The sequence below is a fragment of the Anopheles stephensi genome, chromosome 2 (genome assembly GCF_013141755.1).
Source record: "Anopheles stephensi strain Indian chromosome 2, UCI_ANSTEP_V1.0, whole genome shotgun sequence".
Taxonomy (NCBI): Eukaryota; Metazoa; Arthropoda; class Insecta; order Diptera; family Culicidae; genus Anopheles; species Anopheles stephensi.
In genome coordinates this window covers 5315969-5337080 of record NC_050202.1, presented here as the reverse complement: position 1 = coordinate 5337080, position 21112 = coordinate 5315969, and the positions used below count along the sequence as shown (strand labels likewise).

Here is a 21112-nt window from a genome sequence, read left to right as displayed (position 1 = left end):
TTGCTTTCTCGCTCTTTTCGACGGTATTTGCTTTTGTACGCATTCGTAAACACACCGTGCACAGTGGTCGGTCACCGTGGACTACGCTGTTGACATTTCATAGAATTTGCGGAAATTATTTTTTTAGCAGGTTTTTGCTAAAATTTTGAACAAATTTTAAATTATTTCTCCCAAACGATGACCATAGGATTTCGCCCTGTTAAATTATGTGATCAATGAAGGAGAAACATCAAGCTACGGTCTTTGTACAATCTTTGCTTCAATCTAGTTCCCGATGTTTATTGAATCAACCCACACTTACACCTCTAGCGAACGCAAACGATGCTGCGTTAGAAACGCAACGTCGGCCATGCACTCCGGGTTGAGCAGCTCGGGCGTTTCGTACTTGAGGGACTCTTCATACGCGTACAGTATGCTCGTGTCGTAAAGCATGATCTTGCAGTGGGCCAATGCGAGGATGCAATTCCTTAACCGTGCAATCGTTTTGCGATCCTCCTTCGTCACCACATCGTCAAGATTTTGTGTGAAACCACCTCCACTGCCTGTTGAAACAGAAACGGAATTTTATAGCAACTTCAAAAACACCCATCCACCACACGACCACGTTTACCTTCGCCTTCACTGTTCATTATAGGCGATATCCAGATGAACCCGTTGTTGCCCAGAATTATCGACGCACCGCAGGGCAGATTGTGGAAATGTGTTTTCCGCCGCTGAATTAGCGAGGGGAACACCTTCACCAGAATGCCCTGGGATAGTTTGCCGTACTTCAAGCTGCGCGTATGCAACGACAGCACCCCATCCGAATGGACATTCTGTACCTCGGCCGAAATCAAATCACCCTCTTGGAGATATTTGCGCATTTGCTTCTCGTCTTCCACGCCGCGTCGGCGCAATTCACCTCCCGGCAGATTGACGGACGATAGCAGCAGGACTGAATCGAGCCGAGAGTTTGTATCGACCTTCCAGCGTTTCTCCTGTACCTCGGTAACGCGGGCCACTATAACGTCTCCGATTTCGCCCACGTAGCGTCCTTTCAGCGCTTTCACCGTGATCAGCTTGTTGACCTGGACCATCACACCAGCGACGGATGATTTTATTGCGTCGTCCTCCATGTACGTTCCATGACCACTGGAAGCAAAGGAAAACCAGCGTGAGCGATAGTTGCTGATGACGGTGGAAAAGCCGGATGTGGGATGTTTCTTACCGCATGAAACCTTGCTGTGTCGTCACGACTTCGCCGGGTGTAAACAAACGCTGGTTCGGGCCATCATCGGCAAACAGTGGAATGTTTACACGGTCGGACGCTAATCGTACGATGGGCATGTAGTTCATTTTGACTGATTTTCAATCGCAAATGCGGCTACTTTAAAATGTGAAACAACCGATCCGTGTTTTGTTTACCCACGCGCCGCATTGTTTTGACAGCTCGTCGGCACAGTGGCAGTGTTGCCAGCTTCAGCCATTCCCGTTCAGCTGTCACATTTGACGCTAGCCGTTTTGTTGTCAAAATCAAAATAACGTAAACATTCCATCCTTTTGCTGGATTCTGCTGGATAAAATTGTGCCTTTTTTAAACCGAATTGGAGATCCTCAAAACCCACCGCTATGTCGCTAGATATGGAAGATTGTGATGAAGAAATGCAGCTCCTGATCGCCGATTCAATGCAGCTCGCCGATGAGCTTGTCACGGTAACCGCCGCCGATGAGCTGCAACGAACGCGCCACACCATCCTGAAGGACATCGAAACGGATGTTGAACAGTACGGGCGAACGATCGCCAGCTACAGAGAATCGCTCGACCGTTTAGCACTGCTCGAGCACGGCATACTTCACGGATTAAACAAAGTGTCTGCCGCACCGAGCGAGCTCACCGGTCAGCTCGACCGGCTCGAGAGCAAAGTGGAGACGCTGGGTGAACAGTTGCGTGAAACAATCATTTACCTGCCACCGAGTGCAATAGCGAAGGAAACGTTCACCGCGATCGGTGCCCAGCAGGAACGGCTTGCCACGCTCGAACAGCAGCTCGATCGTATCAGCGCACTGATCGATGGCAATCAGGTCCGGGAGGTGGCCATGACGGTGGCATCCGTGCAGCGCAAGACGAACAAACTGATGCAGGACATGGAAGGCATTCTGAAGCTGAACACGCTGCAGAAGCAGACCATTGTCGGATTTTCCAACCGGATCTTTCACGGAAACACCGCCTAGACGCGTGCCGTTTGATTTGTAATATTTTAATAGTGTAATTTATTCTGTCGACAATTGGGCTAAATACATTATACATTTCATAATATCCCTTCCCAAGCGCAATAATCCTTCGGCCATACTTTTCGCGAGCGCACCAGGAGTTCAGTTTTGTTTGTGTGTGTGTGTGTCTTTTCGCCCACATTCGGAACTTCTCAAACAAAAGGTAACGCGAAATAAGGAAGGGACGAGATATCCGGCATAAAACGGGCGTAATCCGAAATAAACGATTTACCATCGTATCACAAATGACTCACACTACTCGCTTGCCCTTCTTTATTGCCCGCTTGCACACAACTTTTTGTTTTCTCCCGAATCCCAGGGACAATTAATGAATACACACAGCTTAACTTAAAGGGAATATTTAGATAAAAAGAATCCTTTCCGTCCGCTTTCTCTACCCGTCAACGAATAATAATAAAAAAAACAACATAAACACATAATTGAACATAGAAATTCTCACTAAAAGTGTCATTGCCAGTGCAGCAGCAGACTTTTAGCCCGCAGTGTGTGTGTGTGTATTGATTGGTCGCGGTCTACTTGATTACACATGGAACGTGAAAGAAAAGGAGGCTACATCCGTAACAGTCATATAAAACAATTTAACACGCTAAACACAAAACCAATAGAGTAATTAGACGCTTCTTCGCCGGACTTTTTGACTTAACACAGGCCGAAGAAGCCGAAGAGGAACTCACTCTTAAACCCAAACAACACAAGCTCCGAAAACTCCTTTCCCTGTACACGTGTGTGTGTGTGTGTGTCTTTTAGATTATTGCACCGTGGCAAGCTTTCCCACCTTCCAAATTGAAAAGTACAAAAAAAAAACGGAACGGGAACAGGAAGCCAAATAAGGTCACTTAACACAAGGAGAAAAAAGAAACGGTTGTAAATACAAGCTCAGGAATAGAATAGGAAAAAAACCAAACAGGGGTTGCACACTACGGAACTTTGCAACTGTGGAGGTGAATGAGTAAGACGTTGCGATACTTTTCTGTGTTATCAAACCTCGTCGTTGCGGAGCGCAGTGTATCCGGAACCAACAACGCAAACATGGGCACGATCAAACAAATCCGGGTTCTGGGGTCTGGACAGGGTGGTTTCATCATCCTGAGTTGCTTCGTGTTTTTGTGGTTTTTTGTCAACTTCTTCTACTGCTGCTGGTATCCCCCAGCAAACTGATTCGGGTTGTAAAACTGTGGCATTCCCTAGAAAGAAAGCGAAAAATTTACAAAAAATTGTAATAAAAACCAAAATCCCTCAAGCGTAATCGATCCACTACCTGAGCTGCACCCTCCGTCTGCTGTTCTGCTCCACCGGTGTTGGGAGCACCTCCCGGAACGAAAAAGCTTCCCGCAGCATTAGGCATCGTCGGAACGGCCGGTGCCAGCACGGGTTCCGTAGGTTTGGTCGGGGCCGCACCGGAAGGATTGAACACATCGACGTACGACCGCTTCAGGGCTGTGGAAATTAAACAACAACAAATCGCCGTTTTAATTCATTGCAACGCGGAACGTCCGGGAAGCAGAGGTACACATACTTCGGTTACGTTGCATTTTGTACATGTTTGACTGCAGTGTGGGAACTTTCGTCGGTTCGCCGACCGGACCACCAGCATTACTGACCGCTGAAACGTTCGATTGCAGCGGCTGAGACTGAGGGCGGCTGTCCATCGGATTGGACAGCAGTGGTTGCTGATATACGGGTCCACCACCGGAATTTTGCGACTGTGGAATCGGTCCGGACGGTCCACCGACGGGGGCTACAGCTGCCGGGGGACCAGCCGTAGGCGCTGGCGCTGCAGTTGGGACAAGATCCGACATCTTGGGCGGTGGTTTGTACGCTTCCGCTTCTGCCTCTCCCTCGTCCGTATTTACCCAACGCTTCGACACTTCATCCCAAACAATCTACGACGGATCAATCAATACATTACTTCATCTTCTAATAGGAAAAACAACATATTTATAAGAAGCTTAGATTTACCTTTGGATTTTTATCATCGGGCAGTATCATCTGGTTTTTCGGCTTCAAGGAAAACTTGTTCCAAATGCCACCGAACCATCCCGACCTGGAAAACGAATAGGAATGAGCTGCTTCACATAAAAGAGAAAACCATTAACGCTCTGCATACCCTTGAGCACCGGCTGGCCCAGCCGTTCCTTTTCCATCCTTGCCACCGGGAGCTTTCTTCGCTTGGGCAGCCGCATTCTGGGCTTGCTGCTGTGGTTTACTGCCCCCGGTTGCCGCATTCACTTCTCCAGCTCTCGCTCCACCTCCCGTCCGCTCGTCATCCGTATCGTCACCGTATCCGGGCCGCTTCGAGACAGCGTTTGGCATTGAGATCGTCGGTTTAGGTGCCGCCTACCGTGGGTGGAGGATTCGTGTGGAAAAAAGGATTAAAAAAGGTATATAAGTAAGAGAGAGTGAAAAAATCCACAAATAAATACGAATATAAAGCAGAAAAATTAAAGAAAACGGGAGAAAATCAATGCACGAAAAACAGTAACACGCTAATGCGAAATGAAAAGCATACCGAAGCGTAACTTAAAGATAATTTAAAAAACTGGTGGTTAGCTCGTAGCAAGAAGAAGAAGAAACCCCCCCCTCAATCCCCAACGATCCTATATGGGCAATCATTTCGTCCCCCTGTTTTTTTTTTGTTGCTGCTACCACATCAATCTAATTCTACAACGGCTCGTCGATTGCGTACGTCAGTTCGCAGGTACGTCGCTCGGAACCACCACGTCTACGGCGCAAGCTGCCAAAATCTTTCCCCTCAAAGTAATCCCGAATTCCCTCATCGATTGTAGCTTTCCCGCCGGCGTCACCGCTTGCTGCCGACTCGCTACTTTCGCCGCTGTAATTGTAATCCTTGAAGCGGCTACAGAAAGGCATATCGATCGGGTAGGTTCCGTTGTACACGACGTCCCGGGTTGCTAGGAAACCTTCCCGCCTGCTGCGCGCCGTGTAGAGGTAGGCTTTCGATAGCTTCATGGATGTTGCCTGCCGTCGCTCGGGATGCATATTGGCTGGCAAAGCTGCTGCTGCTGCTGCTACTGCTGCACTACCGCCGGTGGTGCCGCCCGCAGACGTAACCTTTCGCCGTTTCTTTCTAACCTTACGCACCACCAGCTGATCCTGGGGAGCACGCATTCCACCGGATTTTAGCACATCAAACTGTACATGCTTGACCGGTTGCGCTACCGGCAGCTGATTGGTTTGCTGCCGTGCGATTGGTCTCACCGTTGCCTGTCGGCGATGCTGCTGCTGCTGCTGCGGTAGCTTTTGCACATGCTGCATCACCGGGTTCCTACGCTTGTTAGCACAATAATGTCCGCGAAACGTTTCCGCAAGGGGCGACGAGCTAGTGGCACTAGTTTCGCGGGAGCGATTGCGATTGCCAGCGGGCTTAATGCTACTTACGCACGCATCCCGTTGCTGTTGCAGCTGCTGCTGCGTAACGCGATGATAATCGAACGAGGCAGCGATTGCTTGCTGCCGTGTCGCGTCGATCGCGGGCGAAGGCGACAATGAGCTACGATCGCAATCGTCCTTTCGATCCTCGTCCTCCTCGTCCATTTCGTGTTCCTCCTCCTCCTCGTCGGCGTGGTAGTGTTGAGGATGATGTTCCTGTGCTCGCAGCTGCATTCCGATTTTATGGGGAGGAAGTAAGGCGTTTACACAGTTGTGTGTGTGTGTGTATGTGTGCGTAGAAAACACAAATTCGTTCAAACCAATCAATGCGGGAATGGGCAACAGAAAAGAGCATAGCAAAACATAACACGCTAGGCTGGTCAGATCAAGCCCACAAACCAAAACTGAATCATAAAACGGCATTGCCAGCAATAGTGGGGCGACTATAATGCCAACACAAAACCAAAAACCCATTACATTCTCGAGCGGTTCTTGTATTGAGTTGAAAAAAAGTCCAGACTAAAATAAAATCAAATAACAACTACCAAGTAACTTGGGTTTAAGGTATTCAAAAGCTATTCACCTCACTGTTGCTACCAGCGGCAGTGCCCCAGTATCCTGCATCGTACGACGTCGGCACGGTAGATCCCATCACCTCATTACTGTTCGCTGGAGGAGCTGGTGTGAAATAGCTGGTTCCTCCCAGCTGCTGCTGCTGTTGTTCCTGCTGCTGATGTTCATCGTAGCTGCTATACGGATTGTATTGCTGATGTTGCTGCTCATAATTGTCCTGCAGCTGCTGCTGCTGCTGTGTGGCCTGAGCTGGCTGTTCGACCGTTGGATCAATCAGTGATTGCTGGTTAATCGATTCGTAACCCTGATCGTAGCTCCCCGGAACAGGGGCCGGATTCAGCTCGTATGGAGCGGCGGCATTGGGCTGGTACTGTTGTGCCGATTGGTCGCTGTACTGCAAATTAAGCTGTCCGAGCTGTTGGTTGATTTCGTTGAACTGTTCGTTAATGTCGTTCGTTTCCGGTTGCTGAACGGCCACCTGCTCTTCAGTCGCAATACCGCCTACCGGACGCTGCGATTGCTCGACACCATAGCCGTATCCGGTGCCGTAATCGTAAGTCAACGGGCCATCGCCAACGTTATTGTACTGCGAGGCACCACTTGATGACTGAAACCGGAGTAAAAAAAACCCAAAATAAGCACCGTGCTCGAATTTTTCCTTCTAGCACAAAAGCAACTGACTTACATTGTTCAGGAGTATTTCGTTCAACTGCTTTAACCACTGTGGATCTTCCACGTTTGCGTAGACATTGCCCCGGCCCGTATTGTTCACCGATTCGTCCAGCGCCTTTTCCATTACCGGATCGTAATACTTCAACCGATCGCCTAGCGTGTAAACCTGAAGGGGAAAACGTGAAAATTTGTTGTGCGTATACTCCGGGCATGCCTTTTTCCACTCTTACGCCGCCTTACCTTTCGCACAAAATCTGTATCAAACCGGTACGGATCGTACCGTATTTGTTCCGCTATCTGCTCCATGTACAGCAAACATTTGAGCTGCATACCCTGGTCAAGCATACGGCACGCTAGCAAATATTTGTAACGCTGCAAAAAGGTTTTCAATTTAATTTATCTCTCTCTCTCTCTCGCTCTTTCCCTCGTCCCATTGGTTACCTGTAATTCATCGATTGAATAGCGATCCTCGTTCAGCGATCGTGCGTACTCGTAAACTTCCGTCATCATGATCGCCTCGTTCGTAGACAGCTCGCGGAAGGTACGATTGCTGTGAGCAGCACCCAGTAACACCAACCGCACGGTTCCACTGTTCCCAGCACCGGCAACATCATGCCTTACGTCAGCAAACCGTCCAAAGGCCACATCGGACAGGAGGTAGCAAAAGTGTGCCGCATACAGGTCGCCCCGATGCAGCAACGTATCGCCGAGCGTTGTGATTGACTTCTTGATCAGTTCCGGTTTGGCGGAACTGTTGGACATCAGCATCGCGAGATGAGGCCGCCAATCGCCCCACTTTTCATCCAACACACTCTGCCGTAAGCGATGGAGAAAAAAAAAACAAATAAATTCAATGCTCTGCACCCACATACCGAAAAAGGGTTTCCCGTCTTCCTACCGTGACCGAGGCCGGAGTTCTCCCACTGAGCAGCTGGTACAGCGTTTGCAGCGGATCGTTCAGCGTCAGCTTGTTAGCGAACTTCATCATCACGTTCGCGTGCTGCCGTGAGTCAACCTTCGACGCGAGGAACAGCGCATGTCCCCAGAGATTATGCTCGGTGGCCCATTCGAGCGCTTCGCTAATGTTTCCGTACAGCAGATAGCTGCGGAACTTGTCCGTAATTTCTAGCTCCGAGAGTGGTTTCGGTGACGCCGCGTCTGCTGCTGCTACCAACGTGTCCTTTGCCAGCTCGCCCAAAGAAGCATCGGCCGCCTCTTCGCTATCTCCTTCCCCGTGCCGGGCATCACCCTCCCGTTCGGCAGCTGCCTGCGATAGCGACGAATTGCGCCCACTTATGTTGGCCGAACGTGGCACGCTAGCCTGAAGCGATTCGAAAGGATATTCCTCCTTGTTGCGCATCAACAGTTCCGAAATATCAGTACCAACAAACGTCTGTGTGCGAAAATAAAGAAAAGAAAGTTAAATAGATTAAGAGATATGAACCCTTTTTGTTGTTGGATCTTTGTCACTTACGCCATTTTGTCTTAGCAGCAGAATGATGTAGTTCCACAGCAAGGAGAACGAGCTGCCCTTAACGCCGGCCGCCAGCGAGGACGAATGAAGACTGTTGATGGAGTTGCCGCGCGATTTCATTAGTGCCAGTGCACCACCATACGGAGGCCCTTGGCGCAGTTGCTCTTCGCAGAATTCAATCACCGACTTTTTATGCGTTACACCCTTCACCAGCGGCCCCGGGTACGTTTGGAACAGCTTTCTGCTTGCGTCGCTGTACCCTGGAAATTTCATATCGTGGATATCGTTCGTGAGCAATATTCTTCATGCTGCTGCCGTAGCTGCAGTGTACCCCTACCTAAGCTGTATATTTTCACCGTGTCCGCCATACCGTTCATCGTTAGTCGATTTTTGGTCGATATGAGCAAACCGGCGGACACGCTTACGATGGGATGAATTTCGGGGAACTTCCGGGGCGTCAAGCGTTCCGGTTCCATCATCGACAACTCGGTGGCGGTTTCCGGCTTTATAGAGGACGCATCAATCTGATCGATTCTGATGAGAGACCGAAGCAAACACCATTACATTACGCATCGAAGCATTAATAATACAGCATTTTACGATCATTTTCAGCGTACGATTTGATTACTCTACGTTCAGGACAACAGCAACCATGTATCGTGGGGAGGATATTTCAAACCGGACGGATATTGGAAAGCTTAACATGCACATCCTTGCTTCACCAGGATTATCCTAAATGTATCGACCATTATTCAAGGGAAAACAAATCAAGCAATAAGAACGACATGCACTACAGTAAAAGGATACTCCTACTCACACACGCCCACACGAAAAAAGGAAACAAAACAACAGCCTTTTGCATTATGATTCGTCTATGTGAATGAAATAATTGTATGAAAGGGGTGCATATATAGTACAAACACTACAAGAGCCACATCACGTACAAGCATGAATATGAGTGAATAGCGGCACTTTTTCTCCCACGAAACAAACACGGTACACAGCCCGAAACGGAAACTGCAGCTAAACCCGAATAAAGAAAAAAGGAATGAAATGATAAAGTGGAAAAGCACCTTGGTTGAAAGTATCCGCCCGCTTCGCCATGGTACGTGCGGTCCAGCGCCAGCGCCGTGTTTGCCCGCTGCTGCTGGTGGTGTAGCAGTGCCTGACGATGGTGCTGCGTTTGCTGCTGGAGTGCGGCGTGGTACATCATCGGTGGCAGTGACGACGGCTGACCGGACGCATCGGTCAGATAGCTTTGGTCGAGCAGCGAACCCGGACCGGCCGCACCGGCCGCCGACGGTAGCGATTGATTATTGTAATGGCGATGGTAATCCTCCGGATTGTACACACCGGGCGGATGAAGGAACGGTGTGGTCCGATTAAACCTGTAGATGAACAGAGCGCGTATATCGACACAACTACACTGTGGGGAGGGCGGCGGCGGCGGCTGCGTATCACTACTCGAGATCGTTCGGTACGCCCTTGCCGGTTACTTCACCCGACACCGAAGAAGCAAAACCCCGGGGCGGGAAACAGTGAATTATTTACGAAAGAGTGGTGGTGAAGGTGGGGGCGCCTGAGAGCCTGACATTGATTGCTAACATTTTTGAGCATCACCGTGGTTGTGGAAACGCAACCATTTCCCAGCAACAAAAAAACAAAAAACATGTCCCATTTATTCAAGCGCCTCAATAAGCTGCTAAATCGAAAAACTAAACCTTCTCTGTAACGTATATGTCAGCCTTATTCCCAGGGCACGCGCCGCCAAAACCTCTCTTAAGTCTCAAGCCACTGGAGGCTGAAAAGTGCAATTAAATGTGATTCGCTCTGGTTGGTGTGTGCAAGAAAAATGAATGAACATACGTCGAATTCCAGAGCGTGAGGAAGGGGGATGAGATGGGATGTAATCGTTAGTGCAAAAAACGGTAGCGAAAAACAACATGTAATGTTAAAAATAAATAGAAAAAAAAAGGAAAACAAGATAACCTTACGCGATTAACAGATACGTTAGACAAGAGCCGGCATAGAGAATTGAGGCGTAGAGATCATGAGAGCAAACCTCCATAGTAGTTGGTAGAGATGAATTATAAAATGCTTAAAATTTTAGTACGCACATACGCCAGTCAAGAAGTATTGCAGCAGTGCAAAGAGAACACACACACACACACACACTTTAGCTAGAAAGCGCGTTTGTAGGTTGGTTTAAATGATAACCCATCATAACTGATTGTAGTAATTGATACTTATTTCAGATTTTTGGAGTAAGGCGATGTTATGAAAGGTTATCATGTGTACAGCAATCCTGACGCAACTCCCCCCTTTTTTGGAGATTTATAATCCCATAACGATGATCCCGAACGAAGGGACACACTTCACCACATTAAACGAAATAGATTTAAAAAACCCACACACACACACACCGAAAAACACACGCTCACACACACACTCCAACAAATCATATTTACTACCAGGACGGTCCACCCAATACTTACCGTTCTTTGTCGTTTGTCGAGCTGCGCCCGGAATGGACCGACTCACGGCCATCCGTCGTCCGCAGATCGCGCTGCATCTGGCTCGCCTGCATTTGCGCGTAATACGTACGGTACCATTCGGCGTACGCCTGGGGATTCGTGCGGCGCAGCTGTTCGTAATACTGCTGATGCTGCGCGTAGTAGCTGTACGAATCGTAGTACCCGCTGGACGGACCGTAAGCATCGGCAGCACCACCAACATAACCACTGCCGCCGGTGCCCATGTACTTGCTGCGATCCTTCTCCTTACGATCGTCCCTTTCCCGGCTGTCCCGGGCGCGATCGCGATCAGTTCCGTTGCGGCTGCCGGCACGATAATCCTCCGGATCGTAGCGTCGTTCGGGACGATCGCGGCGCTTGTCACCTTCGCGGTAGCGATCATCTGCAAGCAAGTGGGGGTTTTTGAGCGATTGAGCGAAAACACCGAGCGAACTATTTTCTACCGAGCCCTGTCTCTGTTCCTGGCTTAAGCAAAGGCCTTTCCTTTCCTTCTTAGCTTAAAGACCCATGCTTAGCTAGATCGGATTGGCGATCTTAGCTTAGCGAGCGTCGCAATGGGAATATGGAAGTGGAGGGCGAACGCGCAAGCGGTAGGATGGGACACAAAATGTGAATGGCTACCAGGAGGGTAGGGGAGTCAATGTTGGCAGGAAGGATGATGGCAATAAATAGCCTGCGCGGCTGACAATGACGATCTTTCAAGCCAACCAGTCCCAGCAACTGACACCGCGCCGAGCATGGAGGAGAAGCAGCACTGGAATCGTTTAAGAAGCGCCTTATGGCGATTTTACAAAACTTCCTCTGTACCCTCTCACCAACCTATCCATAGAGGTGACACCTGCTGGGGACCAAACGACGACGCTGGCGAAGTCCAAAATAGGGCGGACCCAGCAGCAATACAACGCCCTCAAACTCAGCGGATCACACGGACCTTAGACGCCATTTGGGTGGTGATGAGGCCCAATAATTTGTTGGCCCGCTTGAGGACTAAGTTGATGCTTGAGGACACTCGTGGGAGTGGTGAGCCAGCGAACTAGTAGCTATACAGCCGCTTACACCAATAAGTCTTGAGACGAGGACACAGGAAGATATCACTTACCATCGTCAGCATACACCAGACGAAAGGATCAGAGAGTACACAGGGTCGACACCCTTGCCCTGTAAGTGCGGTCCTTCAGAAAGGAACAGGACTAGAGTGAATCACCGAAAACGAAGCGATCCAGCTTATTCAAAACGCAGCCTACAAGGCAAGCAATCGAACGCAACTTTGACCGTCCGTGTAAAGGACGTCAACCAGTCTACCAGTATTTAAGTGCGAAAACAGATCCATCATCATCGACATAAGATTCGTCAGGGTGGAGCGTCTAGGCGCGACACCATGCTGGGAAGAAGGGATAACCGGGTGGACGGATTAAAGAGTGGATAACAGACTCGAGGACTTACGACGCAGCACATAGGATCGTTGTATGCGTCGGTAATTGGATGATTTTCAAAGCGTGGGAAAAATCTCCCATACTAACCAACCTCGCGAAAGGGCACTTCAATCTGGGACCAAACACCTCTCTAGAGTCAATCATAGCACTGCAGAGGGAATGCCGTCGGGACCGGGAGTGAAGGAACGCTTCAGCTGAACGAGTGCGGAGAGTACCACGGGTTCCTCGGGATGAGAATGTAGTTCAGGATTATGACTTCATTAGGGCCCGTTGAGTCCCGACGAGAGGGACTGCAGGCAGTCTACACTCAGTAGATCAGAGCTTTTGGAGAACGATTACTCATCTAGAAGTAAAGCTGCAGCCACAACAGTGACATCTGAATACATAATCAAGTGCATTCGGGGGTTAGCACCAAGGTTCATATCCGTTCGGTGGCTACAACGTTGCGCCGCACATAAATAATAATTTGCATCAAGTCAAAGAGGGAATGAAAAATGTTCCTCGAAAATCGTGCCTTTTCATTCAATTCACTTTTTTCCATGCACCAACTAATGCTTCCCCGTCGTCTGCGTTCTGTGTCCGGCTCACAGTCGTCAATTGAAGCTTCTACTTGCCGGAACCTCCCGCGTGTGAACGTTAATCCTTCAGCCTTCAAAATGGTGTTGACTGAGTTTGCTCCAAATCGGTTAGTGCTAGAGGTTGTTTTGCAACACTCAAGTTAAAGGTTTTTCCCCAATTGTCTCTCCATAAAAAAAACCTTCTAGCCCATCCAACAGGGAGGAACTGTTACGGGATAAGCGGTTCTTCTGTCCCCTTCCCAAGCACGGTCCACTGGAAAGCTACCGCAGCGCTGCCACCATCGACTGGCGCCTGATGCGCCTTTCCTTTACCGATCAACGTGGGCTCGAGCTGCAACGCCGCCTATATCGATTGTTTCGTACCGGCGAACCATTCATACGGGGCCGCACCGCCCGTAATTTACCCACCGACGAACGGCGCCGGCTTGCGATGGTACAGCTGCAACATCTCCAGCGCGAACGTGTCTTCGACTATGAAACGTTTACCGAGCGTCCCGATCTTGCTTCCGTCTATTACGCCACGATCGCTGAATACGATATGTCACTGCTGGTGCGTCTAACCGTCAACTATCTGCTTTTTACCGGTGTTATACGTATGTTTGACGAACCTAATGGCCGGCTAGCGCATGTGATCGGCCAAACGGAGGCCGGCAATATTACCGGTTCGTTCGCGCTCACCGAGGTAGGCCACGGTACGAATGCTCGCGCGATTCGAACACGTGCCACATACGATCCTGCCCAGCGTGAGTTCGTCCTGCACACGCCGGACTTTGAGGCGGCAAAATGTTGGGCTGGCAATTTAGCCAAAAGCTGCACGCACATGATCGTATGGGCGCAGCTCTACACAGCCGATGGACAGTGTCACGGGGTGAGCGGATTTTTGGTGCCGATTCGTGATCGCCACACGCTGCAAACCTATCCAGGCTTGTTGGTGGGTGATCTGGGAGAAAAGGCCGGTCTGAATGGGGTGGACAATGGGTTTGTGATTTTTCGTCAGTATCGTATTCCGCGTGCAAATTTACTCGCACGCTTCGGCGATGTTAACGAGCAGACGGGAGTGTTTGAATCGGCTATTGAAAGTGCTACCGAACGATTCGCCCTATCGATGGGACCGCTCGTGCTGGGTCGGGTTAATATCTGTATCGTGTCACAGACGTTGCTCGCTAAGGCGCTCACAGTAGGCATCCGCTACTCGGCTGTCAGGCGTCAGTTTGGCCCCGGACCGGACGACCAGGAATACCCGATTTTGGAGTACCAATCACAACAGCACCGACTGCTGCCTCATCTCGCTACTTGTGTAGCGCTAAAGACGTTTAATCTGTGGTTTGCACGGGTGTCGGGAAGGGCGCAGGTCCGTATGCTACGCGCCGAGCAGATCGAAAGTGACCTGCTGCTCGAAATACATATCGTGGCTTCTGCCGTTAAGCCCATCTGTAGCTGGGCAGCCCGCGACGGTATTCAGGATGCCCGGGAAGCTTGCGGCGGACACGGATACCTTCGAATGGCGGGACTTGCCGATTTGAGGGTGGACAACGATGCGAACATCACGTACGAGGGTGAAAACAATGTGCTGCTGCAGCAGGTGTCTCAGCAATTGATAGGAATACGTACGAAAGGTGATTACGCGGCCTTTGCGCTCATGTCTCCACTGGGATCGATGAAGTTTTTAGCCGAGTACGAGCAGATCATGCAACAGCGTGTCGAATGTTCCACGGTGGAACACGTTACAGATCTCCAAGGTACGTCCTCATACATCAAATAATCGCGAGGAATGTGTGTGTGCACTACATTGTCAAGCTTCTTCCGTTCGACCTCCGTCACTTAGCTATTCTCGATACGCTCAACTGGCTGACGGCTTACATGCTGGAACAAACCTATCAACGCGCACAGGCAATGCTACTACAGCAGGGAATGCACAAATTCGACGTCCGCAACAATACGCAAATATTCTACGCTAAGGATCTGGCCCTCGTGTTTGGAGAGGTAAGTTCCAACCTGGCCACTCCAGCCTTTAATTCCGCTTGAGCAATTACCTTCCTGTCCACTTTCTAGCGTACAATTTTCGATTCCTTTTGCAACTTCCTCCACACGATGGATCGTGCACCGGAGCGTACGTATCTAACGCGCCTAGCCGAGCTGTACGGTACCACGCTTCTTCGCAAACATATGGCAACTCTGCAAAGCGCAGGATACTTCAATGCGAACGCGTTCGCGCTGGTACAGGAAGCGATCCTACAGCTGCTACCCGCTGTCAAGCGGGACGCAGTTGCAATGATAGACTCGCTGGCCCCGCCCGACTTTATGCTTAACTCTCCACTAGGCGCGGCCGATGGAAACGTTTACGAGCGTATGGAAGCGGAAATAATGGCCGGACCGGACGTAACCGGGCGTGCAACATGGTGGGATGAGATAATACCAGCTAAAGGTGCTTCAAAACTGTAAAACCAGATACCAGATAGCGATGAAATCACCGAAATTCGAAAGGGCGCAGTCAATATTATTATGTCCAATCAATGTTGTGTCTAATTCGAACCGGCTGATACTTATCACACTGAGAACTAGCTTTAACCGACTGGCATGATGTAGCTATAATACGGGTAAAAGACTCGAGAAGGCCCCCCCCCTGACAAAATTTGTTAGGCGCTGTAGGATTTACGCCTAAAGGTATGCAATCCGCAGTACACGTTGCGAGAGCTTCACAGTGAGCTTTCAGTGTGCTTTCAGTGTGGTCAAAATTGGTTGAAGAAAGTCGAATAAAATATTGTTATTATTTGATTAAAATCCCCTCTCCGCTAACCCTACCATTCATTTTGGGTTACAGGGGCTTCGCACTAGTTTTCAGTCGCACTAGGGTTGAACAATCGGGCCTAAAACATGCACGGCGTTCTCGGACGGTAACGGAACAGTAATTCGATGAATACTTGTTACATTGCATTGATATTCAGCAAAGGAGGAAACATAAGAATATCATAATCTCAAACCACTTGTTACAATGTATTGTATCAAGTTCTACTCGCTGTCTATTAACAGTATTAAGGAACAATGCACAATGTTTACATCAAATGGGTTTTGACCATAAAGAAATCCCACTGTACAACAAAAATGACAGGCCACAGTGCTGCACACAAAAGATTCTAGGGGGGGCCTTCTCGAGTCTTTTACCATAATACGCATTGTCCACACCATGACATCGTAAACTTATTAAATATCGCTATTGTAAAGGTCTTCACACGGCAGGGCCGGGGTTCAAATCCCATCCAGACCGCCTCCCCGTACGTAAGGCTGACTACTTTTCTACGGGTAAAATTAAGTCACAGAAAGCCAGAAATGGTAGGCCGATACCTCTCGAGATTGTAGTGCCAAAGAAGAAGAAGATTCTAAACCGACCCGGGGGCTCAGACTCTCACCACATAACATTGGGAATCTCAATCTCAAAAATGGCCCAGGATGAGTGAATTCCTACTAAAAATGGCCCTCAGCCTTTTCCAGCATGCATCATTTACTCACCTTTTCTTCGCTCATCACCCCGGTAGCGCTCCGAGCGTTCCTTTTCCTTTCGTTGTCGCCTTTCGAGCGTATCGCGGTCGCGATCGCGGTCGCGATCGCGGTCCCGCCCAGCACCACCACCACGACTATCGTCCGTCGGTCCGCGCTCATCTCGCTTTCGGTAGTAGTCGTCACGGGTGGTGGAACTACCGTACCGTCTGTCTTCCTTTTCGTACCGGGTCGATCGTTCGGTTTCGTACTTTGAACCGTCGGTTTCGTAGCGACTGTCACGATCATACTTGCTATTGCGCCCATAGCGTTCACCACGATCGCGTTCGTATCTGCCGGGAAAGCAAACAAACAGACAGAAAAAAAAAAAGATTCTTTAAACAACTTGCCTCCGATTTCAACTTTCCCGCTTAAACTGACCTGTTTCGCTCACGATCACGATCGCGATAATAGTAATCACGATCGCGATCCCGGTCCCGGTCCCGTTCACGATCCCGGTCACGGTCCCGATCGCGCCCATTATCCTTTCGCTGTTTGTCCTTCTCCCGGTCACCGTTGGTACGGCGCGATCGTTCTTGTCGTTGCGAGGAGCTTGATTCCGCTACTGCACCACCACTAGCAACCGCTACACCCGTTTCACCACGATCCCTGCGACGACGCTCGTGCTCGCTGTAGTCGGAATCTTCCGTATCGTACCGATCGCGTGAGCTTTTGCTTTTGTTCGATCGACGAAGATTGTCGTCTTCCCGGCGACCACCTTTCGAGCTACCGGCGGCCCCCCCGTAAAAGCCACCCTTGTCGCTCTCGTCCGCCGTCGATGTGTTGGACGGTTCCATACGGTACGTGCTGTCGACAGTAACGTTCGATTCCGTTTCCAACGCTGCAGCACCACTAGCAGCGACAGCGGCGCTCGAACCAGCACCGGCTGCCGAAGGAATCGGATCGGCATTACCCCCCACTAGCGAATCTTCGCGTCGATCGTCCGGATTTTCACCATCCATTACCAACTCACGCTGCTCCTCGGGCATGTCAAGCGACGCGACGGAATTCAACATCACCGAGGCGGCGCTCGAGACGGGAACCGCACTCGATGCCGGTGCGGGCATGGGACGATCATTTTCTGTACCACCACCGGGCACAACTCGTTGCTGGTTGAGATGCGTATGATTGTCATCTTCGCCCGGCACGCGATACAGATTGCGATCGCTCATATCGACCCGTCGTTCGTGATGATGATTGTGATGGTGGTGATGGTGCAGATGATCGTTCCGTGCACTCGGTCCGGCCATCGAAGCCGCTGGCATAATCGTGGGGGGTGCTGCTGGTGTGGTACTGTCCGACACCTCACCATCCGCCTGGCGTTCGAGCGAAAGGTCCGATACGTTCTGCAGATCCATACCGGGAACCATTCGATCCAATCCCGGCGGTGGCTCGGGAAAGCTTTGCCCCACTGCTACGCTCGACGCCACGAATGGTTCCGGTTGCTGCTCGTTCTGGCCCGGCACGTATCGCGAAAGACCCGGCGGTGGTAGACGACCATCGTTCGCATCACCATGATTCGTTTCCACCTCATCGGAGCCGGTCGCTTGGAGAGTGCGCGAAGTACCGCTCATCGATGTAGTGCCTTCCACACCATATCCATCCTCTGACAGGTGGCCCGTCTGGAGGTACTGATTGCGATCGTTGTTTGGTGCAATTTCCTGATTTTCCATCGTTTGCTCGCTGCTGCGCGTTTCGATCAGAATTTCTTGATTTTCGGGCGTCAGTGATTCGATGTTGTGCTGCTCCTCCACCGAAGCCGGTTGCAGTAGCGCTGGATGTTGTGTCTGTTGCTGATAAAAGAAGGCTCCACCGGCATTTGTCGAAGGTGGTACGACAGCAGCAGGAGATGCACCTGCGCCCGATAGTCCCGGCGTGGCAGTATGTGACCGTGGCCCGGTTCGTTTGAACGGGTTTGATCCGGCAATTTGCATTGCTTTCGGTGGTGGTCCCCCACCAGCCATCGGGGGTCCAGATGCAGGTGAGGATGCTATCGTTGGGTTATCGATCGGGGGAGGTGGCAAGGGTGGCGTCGTAGAGGATGTTTTAGATGTGAGCGAGAGGGAATCGTTCACAATCGGTCCTGCTGCAGCCGCGGTTCCAACGATCGAAGGTGGTGGTGGTGGAAAGTTTTGTTCGCCACGGTAATTGCTTTCGAGCTGGCTGTTACCAGCAACCGCGGTACTTTCCGTTGGTTCTTGCTTAATGCTTAAAGCTTCCAGCACTTCATCGAGCTTATCCGGAACGGCAGCCTGCAGGGTCGTTGGAGCTGATGCGGGAAAAGGTCCATTGTTCATCGTACCTTCGCTAGCGCGCTTGGTTGTGCTGGTTTGGGTCGGACCTCTATTATCGCCGCTTGGATCACTCTCCAGCGAACGATCGCTAGACGACACCTGACTCTCGATGGACCATTGCGGCGAAAGGGTCTCCGCCTTCAGACGCTGTAGTTGCACGCTTGCTGCCGAAGGTAAGTTGCCCTGTTGCGGAAAGTCTTCATACTGCTGGACCGGAGCAGATTGTTGCTGCTGTGGCGATTGCTTTGGTGCGACATTTTCGTTCGGCTGCGGCTTAGGGCCGCTGGATGGCTGTGAGTGTTTTGGCGGTTCCGGTACGGTCCAGTTCCAGCTGTTGTTGCTCGCCGTTGTATCGAAACTATCGGAAATGGTCTGACTGAAGGTCGGTATCAGTTGGGGCGTTGTCGAAGCAGGCGGATGTGGAACAGCCGGGGCCGGGGGTGAGGGTGGCGCGTTGAAAAAATTAGTTGCCGGTGCGTCGTACGACGGCTGCGCGTAATTTGCAGTTGAATATTGGTTAGCAGTCGTAGCGGGCATCATCGCCGGTTGCTGGTATCCGGTGTTGCTTTGCGAGTAATTCGGCACATAGTTGTGGTTGTGTTGATCCATTCTATTTTGCCCACCGGTCAGGTACGTTCCTGGGGCTGGTGTCATCTGCGGTTGTGGTTGTTGATATTGCGTTTGTAAATGTTGTTGAGGCTGTTGCTGCTGTGGTGGCTGGAAGTATGTGTTGGGAGGAGCGTTCGGTGCTGTCTGCATCGAACCAACGGTTTTAGGCATAGTCGTTTCCACAGCCGGGCCGGAATTATCATTCCAATCGCCCCAATCATCGCCCCAGCCGTCCGTGTTGTTGTTCATGTTCGTAAAAGCGGTCGAAGCAGAAAACTGTTCGGCCATTCTTTTGTGGTGGCCGGAAAAGGCCGGTCACCCGCTCCGCCACAAGTCGTATCACACCAACAGATACGAAACTAGTCCAGAAAAGGGATAACAAAAATCCTGCTGCTTGATGTTAAACACAAACCAAATGCTGCATGTTGGCTTAGCAGGCGTTGATCGGCACTAGACCTACAAAGAAAATTGAATATTGAATCCATTAGCATTTTACTTTAATTTACGATAACTTTACGCAATCGGTAGTTTACATATTTCGCTTGTTCGATACCATAACGTAAAAATGCTGGCATCTTATCACGAAAACCGACCCGATATCATAGAGTGTAAAAAAAAAAGTTAACCGCGGGAGCTTTGCGTATCGTACACGTTGGATAATTTGCTACGTGTCACACCTGCCATGGTGGGGTGTATCGAGTACGAAATGAGATACTTCCGTCGTACTCATATATGTTGGATCTATCTTCGAGAGGTTTTGGTCATTTCGCATAGTGTGCCGGTTCTCTTTGTTATTGAACTGAAAATATGCAATACTGACTCCACCAAAAGACAAATCGAAGTGATTCGTCCGACAAGGACAGGAGCGACTTTCATAATCAGCTCCATAGCAATTGTTTGCCAAAATGTGGTGGGGCTTTGCTGCAACCGAACATTCAATTCCTCCCACTCTGTATGAAACTTTTACTTCGATCGATTGAAATGGAGAGTGGAGCTGAGAAACTGGTTGGAGACAAAATGCAACCTAGGCGCTAGCGCTCGGTCAATGAATCCCACCGCGGATCATATGGAACAGTTCAAGGCATTTTCAAGGATGCACTATCAAACGGCTGGCGTGCTGTGGGATGCTTTATCAATGCAGAAAACGGTTTCTTCGGCCCATCTTCATAAAGCTTGATAAAGAAAGGGGAAAATACTCGATTCGATTCTTTTTCATCATTCGCAATCGGGGGGTTTTTGACACTTGTCCCACTACCTACTTTCCATAACATTGAAATCCTTGACATGTTCTTGCCTATTGCCTGGAAATATGCTGGCTGGCTGTTTATTAGGTTGTGCAACCTTATCCACCATATTTCACTATCACCCATCGGTGGTCAGATTTTCTTTCGCACGTCCCAACCAGACCAGGGTTCCAGCATACATTTGCACGTACCTGCTGCTGTTGCTGCTTTTCGTTTTGCACTTTCTATGTTGACGATCCTGAACGCTACAGACACACAAACACACGCTTTTGCATTACGTGTCTACACACGAATAAACTAACGATTGCACAATGTAGCACGGAACGCGGAAACACGGGACTCTGCACGGCCCAGTCCCGTTCGATCACAGACAAAAAAAAAACGGGACAGATTTCGCGGCTGTGAAGAGAAAAATTGAAATTCTTTTCCACCGTCGAAAACAAGAAATGAATGCCAAGTTGGAACTTTCATTCGGGGAATGACAAAATGCAATCAAAGGTGCTTTG

At 50.0% G+C, this 21112-nt stretch overlaps 3 protein-coding genes across 5 annotated transcripts; 1 reads left to right on the top strand and 2 right to left on the bottom strand.

The window, feature by feature from the left end:
- Positions 1-242: 242 nt before the first annotated feature.
- Positions 243-1429, bottom strand: LOC118508201 (exosome complex component RRP4). The gene is made up of 3 exons (XM_036047768.1): positions 1208-1429; positions 611-1131; positions 243-542 (listed from the first exon to the last, which is right to left on the bottom strand). The coding sequence occupies exons 1-3, from the start codon at positions 1333-1335 to the stop codon at positions 298-300; spliced, it is 894 nt and encodes a 297-aa protein (XP_035903661.1). The 5' UTR covers positions 1336-1429; the 3' UTR covers positions 243-297.
- An 803-nt stretch (positions 1430-2232) lies between these two features.
- Positions 2233-21091, bottom strand: LOC118508198. Of its 3 annotated transcripts, XM_036047763.1 has the most exons (18): positions 20798-21091; positions 16841-19818; positions 16433-16752; positions 10876-11296; positions 9454-9768; positions 8718-8914; positions 8381-8640; positions 7805-8299; positions 7348-7719; positions 7147-7278; positions 6920-7072; positions 6245-6841; positions 5671-5889; positions 4379-4608; positions 4231-4315; positions 3788-4154; positions 3530-3708; positions 2233-3455 (listed from the first exon to the last, which is right to left on the bottom strand). In XM_036047763.1, the coding sequence occupies exons 2-18, from the start codon at positions 19648-19650 to the stop codon at positions 3399-3401; spliced, it is 7209 nt and encodes a 2402-aa protein (XP_035903656.1). In that variant the 5' UTR covers positions 19651-19818; positions 20798-21091; the 3' UTR covers positions 2233-3398. The 3 variants fall into 3 exon arrangements, with proteins under 3 accessions (XP_035903656.1, XP_035903658.1, XP_035903657.1); XM_036047765.1 differs by lacking the exon at positions 9454-9768; XM_036047764.1 differs by lacking the exon at positions 5671-5889 and having other exon boundaries at positions 2501-3455.
- LOC118508200 (peroxisomal acyl-coenzyme A oxidase 3-like) lies at positions 12650-15567 on the top strand. Its single transcript, XM_036047767.1, has 4 exons — positions 12650-13032; positions 13112-14664; positions 14751-14908; positions 14978-15567. Exons 1-4 carry the CDS (start codon positions 12842-12844, stop codon positions 15365-15367), a joined length of 2292 nt encoding a protein of 763 aa, XP_035903660.1. The 5' UTR covers positions 12650-12841; the 3' UTR covers positions 15368-15567.
- Positions 21092-21112: the final 21 nt, after the last annotated feature.